Raw genomic sequence first — 18,345 nt, 5'->3', positions numbered from 1 at the left:
AAAAGTATAATAACCGATAATTTTTTCTTCCGTCGTTTTGTGTGGGGTTGAGAGGTGTCAACGATAAAAGTTTCTCAAAGGCCTGAAATTACGTTTAAACTTTGCTGGAAGTAGCTAAACTCTCTCATAGTCAAATACTGGGTGCGTGAATTCCTTGTATTTGCGTGACGTCAGTGAACTTGCCTCAAGCCCAATACATGCTTTCTATCTGAGATATTTGTCGTTTAGCTTTTAACAAAAGATTACACCTGTTAAGGAGTATATTACGACAGCATTTTAATTTCTTTTAATTCTGCCAATAATTACAGGATATACTGGAAATCGGTGTTTTGTTGAGCCTGTACTGCAACTGGTACCAGGTTCCGGGTTCCAGGTTCTGGTAACTGGGATAGCGTGATAGTGTTACAGAAGATCTGAAACTAATTCTTCAACAGTGGTAACTTTACTGCTTCTTTATACTTCGGTCGAGAGAAATAAACTTATAATGAAACGATCGCAAGGGATAAAGTCAACATCTTGGAGGATTCTTTACCGATCGTTTGCTCGGTGTAACGTGCTAAAGAGCATTTGGACAGCTGCAGTGACATCTGGGGAACAGTCATGGTAGGGGAATGCTGCTTGATGGACTGTTACCTGCTTTCGTGCAAACATATCGAAGTGGTGAGTGAAAATTTGTACCAAGGAATCGAACGAGCGTCTCCTGCATACTAGGCAGGTGCGTTAGCCACTAAGCCACCTTGTCACAGCAATTCACACAACTGTTAGGACTACCTTGGCACCTCTCCTCCTCCATCCAAATTATATATCTCTATCAGACATGTAAAGTCTGTGAAATTGTGTAATTTAATTTGTGTAAGTACCTGCGGCTGGGTTTGAGTCTGCATCCCCCACCTACGTTCCTTGCTGAGGTGCCATTCCCGAATTCCAGAACATGGAGAGCTACGGCAATTCCGTTCGTGTATCAGGGAGGGGGGATTTAACATATACTGGGCCGGTAGTGAGAATTTGAACCGCTGTGCCAAGGTAGCTTAGTTGATAAAGCACCTGCCTCGTCAGCAGGGGACCCGACTTCGATGGCACAAATTTTCACGAGCCACTTCTGTCTGTATACATGAAATCATATCTGTATGAGACCAGTGAAGACTCTGATATTGCGGCATTTCATTTGTATTGTCTCTTTGTTACTATGTAAGTAATCGTGATACTGTTAAAATACCTAAAGCAGAACCTGAACACACATACTAATGGCCCAGCAACCACAATCGCCTTTTTATGCCACGTAAACCATGTAGATAACACGCTTGCTCGTTTTTCACACGATGATCTGCCCTCTTATTCCTGTATAACCACGTAAATAAAGGCGTCACATCAAACTAAATTGCTTCGTATTGTATAGCTTTTGCGGTTAATCTGTGTGGAGGCGAAACATGTACTGATAACGCTGTGCGACGGTCAGCATTACGCGGCAGTTCCTGTGCAGTAGTAAGTTGTTACGGAGAGAGCCAGACTCAGCTCGCCGTTTGCTGAGTTTCTGCACGTCATCGTGTTATCGCACCAACCGCTCGCAATAAAGTCACGCGGAGCTCTTCACAAAAGCTAGTGATTCGCGAATACTCCAGCCTGGCACAACAGAGAGCAGCATACTCTCCTGCAAACAGCGGGCTCCCTGTGTTGTCTTCTGACGCGACCATCACACAAGACCAAAACAAGCAGTCATGACGGAGGCGCGGAAGATCGTCATCGCCAAGAGTTTCGAGGGAGAGCCGAAAGTAACCGACTTCAGGGTCGAGACGGAACGACTGCCAGCTCTGCAGGATGGACAGATGTTGTGTGAGACGAGGTATATCAGCGTGGACCCCTACCAGCGGGTAGCCGCGATACGGCTACCCGTTGGAAGCACCATGGTCGGTTCGCAGGTACCAAGCAGAACTCACTCTAAACAATTTACTTCGAGTAACGGATCTGTCTCTCTCACAAAATGCCTTACTTATTTGCGACAAAAAATATATGTACACCCTTATAGGCTAAATACGTAAGGCATTTTTGATATATATATACATATATAGGTTAAACAACTTAGTCTATTTATATATACATATATATACGCAATTATGTATATATATATTATATAGACTAAGTATTGATGATGATAAAGACGACACAACAACACCCAGTCATCTCGGGGCACGTGAAAATCCCTGACTCCACCGGGAATCGAACCGGGACCCCATGCTCGTGAAGCGAGAATGCTACCGCGAGACCACGAGCTGCGGACATTATATATATAATACACATAGGCTAATTATCTAAAGCAATATACATCCCTATGAACATATACAGTAATCATTTTATATATATATATATATATATATATATATATATATATATATATATATATATATATATATATATATAGGCTAAATAAGTAAGGCAATATATATCTATATGAATATATACTGTAAGGTTGTTACAAAAAGGTATGGCCAAACTTTCAGGAAACATTCCTCACACACAAATAAAGAAAGTATGTTATGTGGACATCTGTCCGGAAACGGTTAATTTCCATGTTAGAGCTCATTTTAGTTTCGTCAGTATGTACTGTACTTCCTCGATTCACCACCAGTTGGCCCAATTGAAGGAAGGTAATGTTGACTTCGGTGCTTGTGTTGACATGCGACTCATTGCTCTACAGTACTAGCATCAAGCACATCAGTACGTAGCATCAACAGGTTAGTGTTCATCACGAACGTGGTTTTGCAGTCAGTGCAATGTTTACAAATGCGGAGTTGGCAGATGCCCATTTGATATATGGGTTAGCACAGGGCAATAGCCGTTTGTATCGAGACAGATTTCCAGAACGAAGGTGTCCCGACAGGAAGACGTTCGAAGAAATTGATCGGCGGCTTAGGGAGCACGGAACATTCCACCCTATGACTCGCGACTGGGGAAGACCTAGAACGACGAGGACACCTGCAATGGACGAGGCAATTCTTCGTGCAGTTGACGATAACCCTAATGTCAGCGTCAGAGAAGTTACTGCTGTACAAGATAACGTTGACCACGTCACTGTATGGAGAGTTCTACGGGAGAACCACTTGTTTCCGTACCATGTACAGCGTGTGCAGGCACTATCAGCACCTGATTGGCCTCCACAGGTACACTTCTGCGAATGGTTCATCCAACAATCACTTGGTGACGTGGCCTCTCTGAGTCAGGTATTCTTCCACCTCTTCCAATCTTGAGCTTACGGTTGCCAGTTTACTTCAGTAGTATTCTTTTAAGTCTTTGTACCATCTGACTGGTGGTCTCCCCTTGGCCTGTTTTTGGTAAATTGTGCTCCAGTCTAGTACTTATTTTGACCACCTGCAATCTTTCCCTCCAGCGACATGACCAGCTCACTGCATTTTCAAGTTATTCATTCTTTCCCTTACGTCACTGACCTTTTTTATCTGTTCGCTATCAACTGCTTTCTTTTCTGTCTCTCTCTTTGTGTTGCCCAACATCGATCTTTCCATTAGTTTTCTGACAATTGACTCATTTAATGCCCGCATGTCACATCCAAAGTTATTACTGCAATAAAAATTGGTCAAAAGCTGTTTTCTTCGGTCCAGTCGACGTCTTGGACTTCATAAATGAGAACTATCTTCCATAAGCTTGCCAAACTAATTTAATACCTCGAAATATTTCTGGTTACGCTGTCCCAGGAGAGGAATTTGTGGCGGGTCGCATTAAAGCAGTTAGAAAACTGATGATCAACAAAGAAAAAAAGAGTCCTCTGCAACATTATGCTCCGCACACTATAACAACTGGACCACCAAAACGATCATGATCGACAATGTCTCAGGGTGCAATACTTGTTTCCATCTCTCGCTGAATGAGGGTTCGTGCGGAATCACTACTCGCAGGGACTTTGGTCTCATCCGACGAGATCACACGACTCCGTTCCCGGCTGGTACAGTTCCTATGCTGTTGGTACTATTGTAAGCCGCGCTGGCAATGTGTCAGTGGAACCCAATGTACTAACCATCGATCAAAGAAACCATTCGTCATGCAGTCGCCGGCCAGTGTGGAGCGTTGAGATTGCGTGCCATGCAGTCCTATTAAATATGGTTGCAACTGCACTCGCAGTATGACGTTCGTCCATTGTTGCCCGTGGCACAATGAAGTAGTCACCTGCTGTTGTAGTTGACCCTGATCGACCACATCCTCTCTCTCGGCCAGCAGTGCCTGTGATCCTGAACGCTCCCGATGCACACAAAACAACGCTGTGGGCAGTACCGAGCTCCTGGACCAAACTGGTCACATTTCATTCTTCTTTCAATTTTCCGGTGATTCTTCCTCGTGGGACGTCGTCCATAAGTTATCTGCAGGCCATATTGCAATAAATAAGACCATCTGAGCGTACCGAAACTGTTCGGTGATCCACATACACTGCCCATGAGCGTCAGTCCTGATGTTAAGTTTGTCGCTGCCATCAATTCTTTTCCCGTTCTTTCAACAGCCTCGTGACGTCACGTTGACCTCACGCCAACTTTCTGCGCTCTGTTTGGGGATCGCTTTCAACAGCCCGGTCCCGCAATTTCATTGGTTTCCACTAAGTGGTTAATGTGTTACTTTATCTAGTTCATCACTAAGTTGTTCACAGCAGTGTATACCTTCTGTAGATGCAGACAGGTTACCGATTCTTAACATTTTATTCGCGCCGCACCTTCGTAGTAAACTTTGCGCATAATAAAAATGTTGGAACGATGAATACCATTAACACGTATGAAAACAGGTCCGCCACGAATTCCTCTCCTGTGCCAACCTCTTCATCTCAGAGTAGCGCTTGCTCAATTATTTACTGGATGTATTCCAGTCTCTGTCTCCCTACACAATTTTTGTCCCTTACGCTTCCCTCTAATACCATGGAAGTGATCCCCTGATGACTTAACAGATGTCCTATCATTCTGTCCCTTCTTCTTGTCACTGTTTTCCGCATATTCCTTTCCTCTTCGATTCTGCACAGAAAGTCCTCATTCCTTACCTGATCAGTCCATCTAATTTTCAACATTCGTCTGTAGCACCACATCTCTAATGCTTCGATTGTCTTCTATTCCAGTTTTCCCACAGCCTATGTTTCACTAGCAAACAATGCTTTGCTCCAAACGTATATTCTCAGAAATTTCTTCTTCAAATTAATGCCTATGTTTGATACTAGCAGACATCTCTTGGCCAGTAATGCCCTTTTTCCAATGCTAGTCTGCTTTTCGTTTCCTCCTTGCTCCGTCCGTCATCGGTTATTTTGCAGCCTAGGAAGTAGAATTCCTTAACTTTATCCACACCATAAGCGTCAGTCCTGATGTTCAGTTTGTCACTGTTATCATTTCTGCTACTTCTCATCACTTTCATCTTTCTTCGATTTACTCTCAATCCGTATTCTGTACTCGTTGGACTGTTCAGTCCACTCAGGATGGGGATGTGATCGGCGAATCGTGTCATTGATATTCTTTTATGTTGAATTTTTATTCCACTTCTGAATTTTTCTTTTATTCCCATCACTATTTCTCCGATGTACACATTGAACAGTATGGGCGACAGACTACATCCCTGTCTTACACCCTGTTTAATCCGAGCACTTCGTTCTTGGTCGACCACTCTTATAATTTCCTCTTGGCTCTTGTACATAGTGTACATTTCCCATCTCTCCCCATAGCTTCCCCCTATTCTTCTCAGAATTTCGCACATCACGCACCATTTTACATTGTCGAACGCTTTTTCTAGGTTGACCAATCCTATGAACGTGTTTTGATTTTTCTTTGGTCTTGCTTCCATTGTCAACTGCAACGTCAGAATTGTCTTTCTGGTGCCCTTACCTTTTCTAAACGCAAACCGAACGTCATCTACCACATCTTCAATTTTCTTTTCCATTCTTCTGTGTATTATTCTTGTCCGCAACTTGAATACATGAGCTTTTAAGCTGATTGTGCGACAGTTCTCACACTTGTCAGCTCTAGCAGCCTTCAGAATCGTGTATTTTTCCGAAAATCACAAGGTATGTCGCCAGACTCATACATTCTACACACCAACGTACATAGTCGTTTTGTCGCCACTTTCTCAATGATTTTAGAAATTCTGATGGAATTTTTCTATCCCCTCCTCCTCGAAAACTCTCCTACATTCTGTTTCTAATAATTGAGCCCCTATCCTTACTGCTCTAATTACGATCAAGTAGTTACTCAACTTAAAATGCACTCTAAGACAAATAAAGGAAAATGATGCAACACGAAGGAATTATCCGAATGGGATGGAAACCGGTAGATAAGACGTAGACGTGCAGACTAATAAATCATCACAGTTTCAGAACAACAGGATGATTTATTGAAGAGGAAGAGCTTCACAAATTGAGCAAGTCAGTACTGCGTTGGTCCACCTCTGACCCTTATGCAAGTAGTTATTGTGCTTGGTTTTGTTTGGCATGGTTATTGTTTGTTCTCCTGAGGTATATCGTGCCAAATTCGGCCCAAATGGCGTGTTAGATCATCGACATCCCAAGATGCCTGCGGGGGTTTACCCATAATGCTCCAAACATTAACAATTGGGGAGAGATTGGACAGTCTCTCTGGCCAAGGTAGGCCTTGGAAAGCACGTGGTATTGGGGCAATATTTATAATGTTAGTATTGGGACACGGCCGGCACCATTCCAAAATACCGAATGTATCCGGTACGTGTTGCCTCTCTAGTCTCTATGTCGACATAGAGAGAGAGTTAGCGCCATCTCCTCCCCCAGCGCTGTCGCAACCGTTTGGCTGCGCCGCCCGTCCGCCGTCGCCACAGCCTGGCCCTTCAAACCGGCTGTCACCCCCTCCTCCTCTAGAAACAGCAGCTCGCCTCCCACGCAAGGTATGCCTTTCGAGACGTATGCCTCTCCCCGCAAATGATGATGATTACGATCACCCATCACCAGTCCATTCATCTATCGGGTGGACTCCTAGTTGTAGCAACAGTAATAATAGTAATTTCCTTATGGCTAACGGTAGTTCTCTCCCCCGTCATATCGATAACGAATTCGATCAGAATAACGGCGTAATGACTCCCTTAGAATACTCAGCAGTTGCTAGAGCGTTTGAGGGGCGAATCTCTTTCACCAGAATTGAGAATCCATGCGGGAGGTATCGCGATCCTGTAAGGTTTTTGGAGGCGTGCCTTCCCGTCTTGGAGACCGAGCTCCTCAAACTCTTAGAAGATCCGGAATTTAACGCCTTTAAATGCAGTGCGGTATTATGCAGTGAACTGAGTCACCCCCCTAAACATCAAGGTGACGCGGAGACGGCTACTCTGCATTATATATGGGGTGAAAATGGTGCTATTTCTCGGAGCACATCGATTGCTGAGTTGTACCGAGAATCCACCTTGAGCGCTATTATGGCCCGATTTTCCGAGATGGAAGTACGTGGATCCGCTAAAGCGCTCAGCAGTATACCACACCTCGACATCCATATACATGTCTATGATCCAATGAATGGAGGGTCCAGTTATATTAAACTCCCTATAGATATTGAGAAAAAGCAGGCGTGCATTAATGTTCAAAATAAGTATGATAATGCGTGTTTTGCATGGTCAGTCCTGGCTTGCGAGAGAAATTTCAATTACAATTACAAACATCATCCCGAGCGTCCCGGCAGTTACAAAGTCAAAGATATTAAGAGACAGTACAACTTTGATGGAATAGAGTTCCCTTTAAGAATCCAGGACATACCTAAGTTTTAAGCTCAGAATACCGCAATATCGGTCCACGTTTGTGGCCTGGAGAGGAAAAGCAAGTCAGATGAGCAGAACAAGCATACAGTAGTAGACCCCCTCCATTTCTCAAAATTTGCATGTGAGCGAGAGTTGCATGTCAACATGCTGCTCTTCTCCGAACGTGATAATTATCACTACGTCTGGATCAAAGACATGTCCCGACTCATTTCCTCCCAGTTAAGTAAAAATGAACATAAACAACATATTTGTATAAGGTGTTTGAATTATTTTTCATCTCAAGAGTTATTAGCGACACATCTATTAGATTGTGCATGCATGGACCCGGTACGTGTTGTTATGCCCACTGAGGAAAATAACTTCATTAAATTTAAAAATGCTCACCACCAGCAGCGTTGTCCTTTTGTTGTGTACGCCGATTTTGATGCTTGCTGGCTCCTATTACTCGTTGTGAAGGGAACCCCTTAGCCTCACACACAACCTTCACACAAAAAACACTTACCTTATGCGACTGCGTTCCAAGTTGTATGCGCATATGATTGTAAACTTAATAGCTATCAGTCTTATATAGGGGGTGATCCGGCGGTTTGGCTTCTCACTGAGCTTGGAAAACTTTCATGGCAAGTTCACAAGCTCTACAGCATCAATATTCCCATGACCAAATCAATGAAAAGGCTGTTAATTGTCATATTTGCGGGCTGGCCTTAGATAGAAAAGCTGAGACTCCTCGTAGAGACCATTGTCATCTTACGGGTAAGTTGCGCAGTGCAGCCCACAAAGCATGCAACTTGAAGAAACAATCCGAAGTGACGCGATAATAGAGGACAAACATTATCCGCCACAGGAACGTAGGTGGAACCAGGGTAATAATAACTGGAAACCAACCAATAAAAATGGAAGGGATCAACCAGTGCAGAACGCGGTGCAGCCCACAAAGCATGCAACTTGAAGAAACAATCCGAAGTGACGCGATAATAGAGGACAAACATTATCCGCCACAGGAACGTAGGTGGAACCAGGGTAATAATAACTGGAAACCAACCAATAAAAATGGAAGGGATCAACCAGTGCAGAACTGGAGAGCGAGTGAAGACCGCAATCCAGAACCTACACAAATAATCAAAATACGTCCGGCGAACCCTGGCCGTACGCAAACTGCGCAAAACAGACAAGAATGACTAGGGCGGCACACTCGGCAGCGGAAGAACGCGGCCGGGAACAAAGTAGTGTATAATTAGATTAGATTTTTGTGATTTGTTGGCGATGTTTATTTGTATTAGTATAGGCACTGTTTTATTTGTGTTTTGTGATTATTTGTTTTATGTTGTGTATATTTATTTTCCTATGTTCATGTGCTTGTCTTATTTTGGCATGGATTGTGTGTATATTATGTGTTTGATGTTAAATTTTGTTGTATGGGGACCACTGGGTCGCTTAGTATAGAAAATTTGCTTCAGCTATGACACAAACAATATTTAGAAGTATTAGATTAATTATAGAAGGGGTTATCTTATGTAGATAACTTCCTATACAAAATTATATGGCAAGGCTATTGGACAGGAGAGCTTTCAGGATAAAATCTGGCTCTGTGGTGGATGGATTTGGGCTGTGTTGAGCGTGTTGTGATGTGGTAGGTGGATATTGCGTCCCACCGAATGTGTTGCGTTTCTTGAGACGAGTGCAGGGTATGACGTCCGATGCGGTGGTGTTCAGGACCCACCCGTTGCGTTATCGGCGTATGGCGATTGTGGGTGTTTCGGGTGATAATTATGAGGTGGTCTGTCCGACGCAGTAGTGTTCGAGACGTACCTGTTATCTCAATTGTGTTGATAGTGTGAGTACGGTGATCAAAACGACTATCCGGTGGCCAGTCAATCGAAATTAGGCGATAGGGACGCATCAAACATGGATAATTCGTAATCGGTGCGATGAGGATGTTGTGTGAAAAGACGAGTTTTGAGCCGTCATAGAAAGACGTAAATCAGGTGGCTGGTCGCACGCAATAGCGTGATCGACAGAGCTTATTGATGATTTGGGCCGTAGGAGTGTTGTAGAGACGTATTAGCGACGCTAGCCGAGTCTAGGCTTAACTATTTGAGTTAAGCAGAGACGCTAAAACAACACGCCAGTCAGTTTAAAGGATGATAATGAAGGTCACCACAAAAGATAGATGCTCTCAAGTCCAGCCATGAACCTTGACTACTATCACTGATTTTTACATGTTGTAGCGTGTAAAACTAACTCTTGTTTTGTTCAACAGATAAGCATGACGTTGAATTGAGCCTGCCGTTACAGACAGAAGCAGACTAGGAGCGGAAGACCAATGCCATAATCAGTCAAACTAGCGTCGTCTTCAAAATTAGACTAACTGTTCTAAAACATATTAATCTTTAACACCATCAGTGGTTGAATTCGTTGTGTGGTGAGCAGATCGAGCGTCTTCATCACACAAGTTGCTGAGTGGGACGGAGAGCACGTAAGAATGGCGTCATCAGCTGAGCTGTATGGGAGCCAAACGAAATCAAATTGAATGATGGATGAGTCTGCGAAACGTAATCCGAGTGGTCCTATACTTTCGGTTCCTCTGAGAAGGTAAATATGCGGTTAATTTCTTCCTTGATTACAACACCGAACAGTTGGTGAAGAGAGTCTTATTGCACTCCAAGTAATAGTATTACAGGGAGGGAGATATTGCTGCTGTCATGGAGATCAGTCAGTGGCATCAAAGTTATAGTGTAAATTGAGGATATATGGATAGGTACGAGGCTGGACATTACTGAAATAGACTGAACAAGGCTGTTGGCAGTTTAAGTACAATACATTCTATCTCTGTATTGATACCTTTGGCCGCAACAGTGACAGTGTATCATTTACTCACTGTGGATGCTATGATGAATTTAGCAACTGTAGAGGCAACACACTGCGTATTTCTAAAGCATCAAACACACATGCACCTCTGTGGTATACTCTGTTGTAAGGGACTCGTCTTGTATAAGATGGTGGATACTAGGAGAGAGTTTATATACGAGGATTGGAAATTTAACAGTGGAAAAACTATTTACTTACAGCTCGTACAAAATAAATATGTCTTTCAAAGTTTTATTGACCTTCAAAGTAGTCTCCAGCATAGTGTATAACCCTTGCCAGTGATGCTCTTAGCAGTGTCACATGTGTCGACAGTTCGAGTGGCGCGGTCTGTTAATCGATGAGTTGCAGCAGTCGTCAAGCAAATGCCGTGAAGTGTTTCCTTCAGTCAGAAATCGAGTTGAACTCACGAGGACTTACGTCAGGGGACCGCAGTAGGTGGTACAGCACTCAGCAGTCCCATCAGTCAAACAAATCAGTAACAGTTTGCACTCTACGTGCTTGAGCATTGTTCTGCAAAATGATGGTCAGGTCCCGCAGAAAGTGTCATCACTTCTGTCTCTAAGCTGCTCGTAGGTTGTGTTCCAAAATATGTAGTGCTTTTAGTCGATATTTATTATTTCACAGAGAAATATTACATCGTCGTCATCGTCATCATTGTCATCTTTTCCATACCCCTCCTCCGGAAGTAAGTACCATCTTGGCAGTGATGGTAGTGGTGACGGCGATGCGGAGCTATCGGGGATAGCTTCTGAAACTAAAATCAATAAATAAATAAATAACATCAAAACAAAATGAAATTAGTTTTGTGCATCACATAGACAAAGAATCAGTTATGCACCGAATTTTCTGTGTATTAGCATACCCTGTCATAGATACCTGGCTATTTCGAGTCAGACAGTATCGCTTTTGTAATGAACCGCTTTTGTAATGAACCTCGCTTGTAGTTACCGGTACTCATAACTGCGACGAGCACTAAACAATACTACTTGTAAGCCGTATATTTAGGAATGAAGCACCATCGACATTAATGGAAAACGAAGATGATGTATAATTTGACCGATATTTCACGGCTGTAAGCTGTAGGGAATAGAATAATCGAATCAAGCACGTTTAATAGATTGAATCGAGGCCTCGTAAGCTATTAGCCGGCTGCCGAAATATTAATGCGTGAAGCACGTAACTGCCACCGTCACAACTTAGCAAAAGATTTGGCAGGGAGCCGAGAACTTTCAGGCCGTGTGTAAAATCGGTAAGCGAGTCTAAGGATTCCAATCAGTTCCTTGTTGACCAGTCTGGTGCGGCAGTTGAAGATAGCAAAAGCCGAACCTAAGTTTAAAATTTCACGTTTAAGACATCGTTCAAGCATGAAAACCGTACAAACATGCAGTCTCTTGACCTTCGGACGGACCCCCGTATGGAAGATGTGTAACTGACATAAGGAAGTACCGTCAAGATTTGAAAAACAGACAAATCATCTGGTCCGGATGGCATTCCTGTTAGATTTTAGAAGGAGTACTCCAGGGAATTGGTCCATCACCCCGCCTCTCTCTCTCTCCCTCTCTCTTTCTTTCTCGTCCAATACGAAGATCGAAACGAATGGTATAAAGGAAAGAAAGAAAGCGCGGGTCACTCCAGTATACAAGAAAGATGAAGGAACAGACCACAAAATTACAGACCAATATTCCTAACTTCGGACTGCTCCCGAATCTTTGTACGTATTCTCAGTTCGAATATAATAAACATTCTTGAGGCTAAGCTGTTTATGTTGATGAATCAGCCTGATTTTAGAAAGCATCATTCGTTCAAAACTCGGCATGTCTTTATTTCACATGATATATCTAGAACTATAAAGGAAGGTAACAGGTGGATTACATATTCTAGATTTCAGGAAGGTATATGACACGATCTCCCATCGCAGCCCGTTAACGAAGGCACGAGCATATTTAACAGGCTCAGAGATAAGAGAGTGGCTATATCCAATATGCAGCCCAGTGCAATTGGATAGCTGCTGTTATCTTTATACTTAAATGATTTGGCGGGTCAATAGTCTGCCGACGATGCAGCGGTCTACGATAAGTCATCAAAGCTGAGTGACTGTAGGAGGACACAAGACGATTTAGACAAAATTTCCATTTGGTGTGATGAATGGTCGCTAGCCTTAAATGCGGAAAAAATGCAAGTTAATGCTGATGAGTAGGAATAATAAACCAGTAACTTTCAGGTGAAGTATTACTATCGTCCTGCTTACTTCACTGGTGGGATTGATCCGTTCCAAGTCATGTTGAAGAATTTCGGCGAATGGCTTCTAGATTTGTTACCTGTAAGTGCCATGGAGCTGCTTTCAGAACTCAACAGAAGTCCTTGGAGGACGGTGTTCTTTCCTAGGAACTGTAAACACTAAATTTAGAGACCCTCATTTCAAGGTAACTACCAAACGACTCTACTGCAGCTAACATTAATTGCGCATAAGGACCACGAAGACCAAATACGAAAAAAGTAGACCTCATATGGAAGCGTCCAGACAGCAGTTCTACCATCACTCTATTTAAGATTAATTGTACATGGGGCCCATTGAACTTAAAGAATTCGAAACATGCAATGCCGTAGACGTATACAAAGAAAAAAAAAACTCTGATAATAACTTCTCTGTAATGCAGTAGAAACACGCATACATGAAAAGCAGGAAATACACCCGTCTCAAAGTTAGCTAATATCGACTCTGGCAGCTTGTAGGTGTAGGGTAGAGTTTCGATGTTTCTGTCGCTGGTTTCGAGTGGTTCTGCGAATTTTTTTCTTGGCAGGATAACACCAGTTGTATGGTATCGTCAGTTTCCGCGGCGTATTGCGATTTTATGCCGTCCTTCTGTAGTGCTTTGCATATAGTTGTGTAATTAGGACCTATCTTTGTGATTAATTACGCAATTAGGATCGATCTTTGCGTCAGTTTCTCGACCAAAATAAATAAAGTACACTAACCTAACCTTCCTCTCCCGCATCTAGACAGGTTTCATGTGTTGGGGGTGCACTTGAGCATTCCGTCCAGGAGCACCAGGGTTCGAGTCCCAGAAAGGGCTCCGGCATTTTTAATTTCCCATAAATTCCATGTGTGTCTGGTGGTTTAATTGTGTTAGGTGGGAGCACTTGGCCTTTCCACCCAGGAGGAGCAGGGTTCGAGTTCCAGAAAGGGTTTCTCTCTCTATGTCACAACCCCGCGCCGGTAATAACGACTAGAGAGTCAACACTTGCCGGATACACTGCGTGCGACCTTGTTGCTGTCTACTAACGATGCTTAGGAAAGGACTCTCTCTATGTCGCAACCCGCTACGGTAATAACGACTAGAGAGGCAACACGTACCGGATACATTCGGTATTTTGGAATGGTGCCGACCGTGTCCCAATACTAATGTTTTTGTTTGGGATTCTTTTCTTTCTTCCAAAAAAAAATATTCGTTTCTTGAAGTGAATTGCTTTTTCTTGTGCTGTACCGTTTTTATATACACTCCTGGAAATTGAAATAAGAACACCGTGAATTCATTGTCCCAGGAAGGGGAAACTTTAATGACACGTTCCTGGGGTCAGATACATCACATGATCACACTGACAGAACCACAGACACATAGACACAGGCAACAGAGCATGCACAATGTCGGCACTAGTACAGTGTATATCCACCTTTCGCAGCAATGCAGGCTGCTATTCTCCCATGGAGACGATGCAGTCCTGTGGAACGGCTTGCCATGCCATTTCCACCTGGCGCCTCAGTTGGACCAGCGTTCGTGCTGGACATGCAGACCGCGTGAGACGACGCTTCATCCAGTCCCAAACATGCTCAATGGGGGACAGATCCGATGATCTTGCTGGCCAGGGTAGTTGACTTACACCTTCTAGAGCACGTTGGGTGGCACGGGATACATGCGGACGTGCATTGTCCTGTTGGAACAGCAAGTTCCCTTGCCGGTCTAGGAATGGTAGAACGATGGGTTCGATGACGGTTTGGATGTACCGTGAACTATTCAGTGTCCCCTCGACGATCACCAGTGGTGTACGGCCAGTGTAGGAGATCGCTCCCCACACCATGATGCCGGGTGTTGGCCCTGTGTGCCTCGGTCGTATGCAGTCCTGATTGTGGCGCTCACCTGCACGGCGCCAAACACGCATACGACCATCATTGGCACCAAGGCAGAAGCGACTCTCATCGCTGAAGACGACACGTCTCCATTCGTCCCTCCATTCACGCCTGTCGCGACACCACTGGAGGCGGGCTGCACGATGTTTGGGCGTGAGCGGAAGACGGCCTAACGGTGTGCGGGACCGTAGCCCAGCTTCATGGAGACGGTTGCGAATGGTCCTCGCCGAAACCCCAGGAGCAACAGTGTCCCTAATTTGCTGGGAAGTGGCGGTGCGGTCCCCTACGGCACTGCGTAGGATCCTACGGTCTTGGCGTGCATCCGTGCGTCGCTGCGGTCCGGTCCCAGGTCGACGGGCACGTGCACCTTCCGCCGACCACTGGCGACAACATCGATGTACTGTGGAGACCTCACGCCCCACGTGTTGAGCAATTCGGCGGTACGTCCACCCGGCCTCCCGCATGCCCACTATACGCCCTCGCTCAAAGTCCGTCAACTGCACATACGGTTCACGTCCACGCTGTCGCGGCATGCTACCAGTGTTAAAGACTGCGATGGAGCTCCGTATGCCACGGCAAACTGGCTGACACTGACGGCGGCGGTGCACAAATGCTGCGCAGCTAGCGCCATTCGACGGCCAACACCGCGGTTCCTGGTGTGTCCGCTGTGCCGTGCGTGTGATCGTTGCTTGTACAGCCCTCTCGCAGTGTCCGGAGCAAGTATGGTGGGTCTGACACACCGGTGTCAATGTGTTCTTTTTTCCATTTCCAGGAGTGTATTTATAAAAACATCCCTTTGTTTGACTATCAGATCAACAAATTTCGAATAGATCCTGCATTAAACATCGACAATTTCAATTTTACTATAAATACTGTTTACTTTTATGTCACATACGGGGAAGACTATGGAGAAAAAAAAAAGTCCCACTGGTTTCATGGTCTAACACTACTGGCTATTAAAATTGCTACACCACGAAGATGACGTGCTACAGACGCGAAATTTAACCGACAGGAAGAAGGTGCTGTGATATCCAAGTGATTAGCTTTTCAGAGCATTCACACAAGGTTGGCGACAGTGGTGACAGCTACAACGTGCTGACATGAGGAAATTTTCCAACCCATTTCTCATACACAAACAGCAGTTGACGGCGTTGCCTGGTGGAACGTTGTTGTGATGCCTCGTGTAAGGAGGAGAAATGCGCACCGTCACGTTTCCGACTTTGATAAACCGTATTTGCCTATAGTAGTTGGTGCATCTCTTTAGAAACAGTGGTAGTTCCAAGGAAACAGTAGTGACAGCTTAGAATTAAATTGCGGTTTTGTGTAACTAACGCCAAGTAATAATTACCACTGACCATCTTAGAGCACGACGAATTAAAACATTGACTAGTTTATAACGCGACAAATTGAAACCTATTTTAGTTAACTAAAGAGCCTGACTCCAAAGAATAACACACAGGTACAAGCCTCACTGTCAAGTGGCTTTTAACGAAACAACAGCCTTCAAGGCGGCCTTCACAATGGGTTAACACAAAAGAATATTTGTTTAGAAACATAGATTTGTTACCACAAGCAACCACCGTAACTAAAACATGAGGAATGGCACTTAGGCATTGTTTACGTGCAACAGCTACTGGTTTGAATGTTAAACACGACCGACTTGAGGTCACAGCGCTGTTCAAACGCTGACATGAGCATAAACATAACTCGGCTATCTGATGTAATCAGAGTCCGGGAACAGTGCAGGTAGTACAAAAATTCTCGCCGCTTTCTGGAGGACTCGGCAAAAGAAAACCGTCAACACGTAACTTAGCTCTCTAGCCTAGCTAACAATAACATGGTGGTGATAGGATACCAAAGTAAGAGTACTTGACAGTGTCAGCAATTCACTGCAGGCTACACAAGAGTTCGCTCCGAAGAATTCCAAAATAGCACACAGCTTCCTGATCTGTTGTTCATTATGCTAGTAGAGCACTTAGAGATACTTTCGTCTATCAGTGGCAAGCCGGGCCACGCCACTACACAGGCAACAGCCGCCTTCTAGACACGCTACAGCCACTACCCCAGCGCCTGTTGTCGACGTCCGAGTCATTCGCGGCACCTCGCTGTGATCCACCATATACCCCAAAGCGCTGCTCCCGAAGCAATGCTCACGAGCCCAAAGAATCTCACACTTGCTTCTCAAGAAACCCCATGACAGGGAAAGTTTCGACAGAACTATTGAATCATGCAAGAGCCTAGAAAGCGCAGAAATACCATTGCAAATGAATTTCATGAAAGCAAGCCAGACGGCTCACAAGTCAAGCGATGCTGAGGAAGTTAGATGAGGAAATCAAACACTAAAAGTAATGGATAAGTTCTTCTCCGTGCGCAGCCAAATATCTGACGATGGCTGAAGTACAGAATATCTTAAATATAGACTGACAATACTAAGAATTGTGTTTTCGAAAAATAAATAAATAAATAGTATTTGTTAAAAACAGTCTTGGTTGCAATTTTATTTTTTTATTTTTCAACTACGCGTTTCGCCTAATTTAGGCATCTTTAGGTTATCTACATCGAAAACAGAACAAATACATTTATTTAAGAATCTCGATCGCATTGTGCAGACCTGGATAACCTAAAAGTATGTATAAACAGATCAAATACTGAAAGAGCTAATACCTTAATTTGGTATGCCACATATAAATTGGAAGAATAAATAAATAAATGTTTTTTTAATACTGCATATAAATTTAAGTGTTCAGAAGTCCTTTCTAAAATTAATTCATGTGTAATTTTGAATGAAAGAAAAATGTGGACGATACACTCATCAGAGTGAGTACAACTTTTGAAATACGGATGCACAGTAGATTGGTATATCGGATAAGAAATCAAATCGGAGTCAGTAAAACAAGGAAAAAATAAATTTATGACACTACTTAACTAAAAGAAGATATCGATTGATTGGACACTATCTGAAGTATGAAAGAATTACCTGCTTCATAATGGTTGGAAGTTGTGAGGAAGGGTTAAAAATTGTGAAGGGAGACCTAGATGGTTCTAATAATATACAGAAGTGGTGAGCAAGAGTTAAAAATTAACGGAGACCACGATGGTTCAAATGGTTGTAGATTGCAGCAAATATGCATCGATTGCACTGGATAGATTAACGTGGAGAGAAGCATGAAAACATATGAAGACTTGAACAAACACAGCATTATTTCTCTGTAAATTATATGATCTCTCACAGTCCCCACCCCCTCTCCCCCCCTGCAACCAACCTGCGCATAAAACATTAGGTGGTCTAACAATACCACCACTTGCAATCAGATTAATAATGTTACTCACGCAGCATATTTTCGCTTTATTGGGCAAAAACAAAGTTATTGACGGTGGATGGTATCGTCAGAATGGCAATAATGAAGTCACTGTAAGAAAGTCATTAATTTTAGCACTTATCTTGAATGGATTCCCACGTAGATTTCGTCGAAGTTGTTATGGCTCATCTTGTTGATTCTATGGTGTTTCCACTTTGACTGCTAGAAGGTCCAGATCTGTATTTTAGCAATATTTGAAGACCTAACAAATGAGTTTTTCAGGAAATTCTTAATGATCAAACAATCCCAGAT

General features: G+C 43.6%; 1 protein-coding gene across 1 annotated transcript in view; it reads left to right on the top strand.

Annotated features, from left to right (window-relative positions):
• The first annotated feature begins 1,715 nt into the window (after positions 1-1,715).
• LOC124597326 (prostaglandin reductase 1-like) overlaps positions 1,716-18,345 on the top strand; it is a 36,371-nt gene continuing 19,741 nt past the window's right edge. The window contains exon 1 of the mRNA XM_047135931.1: positions 1,716-1,868. Within this exon, the coding sequence (XP_046991887.1) occupies positions 1,716-1,868 (153 nt within the window). The remainder of the gene's footprint in view (positions 1,869-18,345) is intronic.

This window comes from Schistocerca americana, chromosome 1 (genome assembly GCF_021461395.2).
Source record: "Schistocerca americana isolate TAMUIC-IGC-003095 chromosome 1, iqSchAmer2.1, whole genome shotgun sequence".
NCBI classification, from domain to species: Eukaryota; Metazoa; Arthropoda; class Insecta; order Orthoptera; family Acrididae; genus Schistocerca; species Schistocerca americana.
This window is presented reverse-complemented; position numbering and strand designations above follow the sequence as displayed.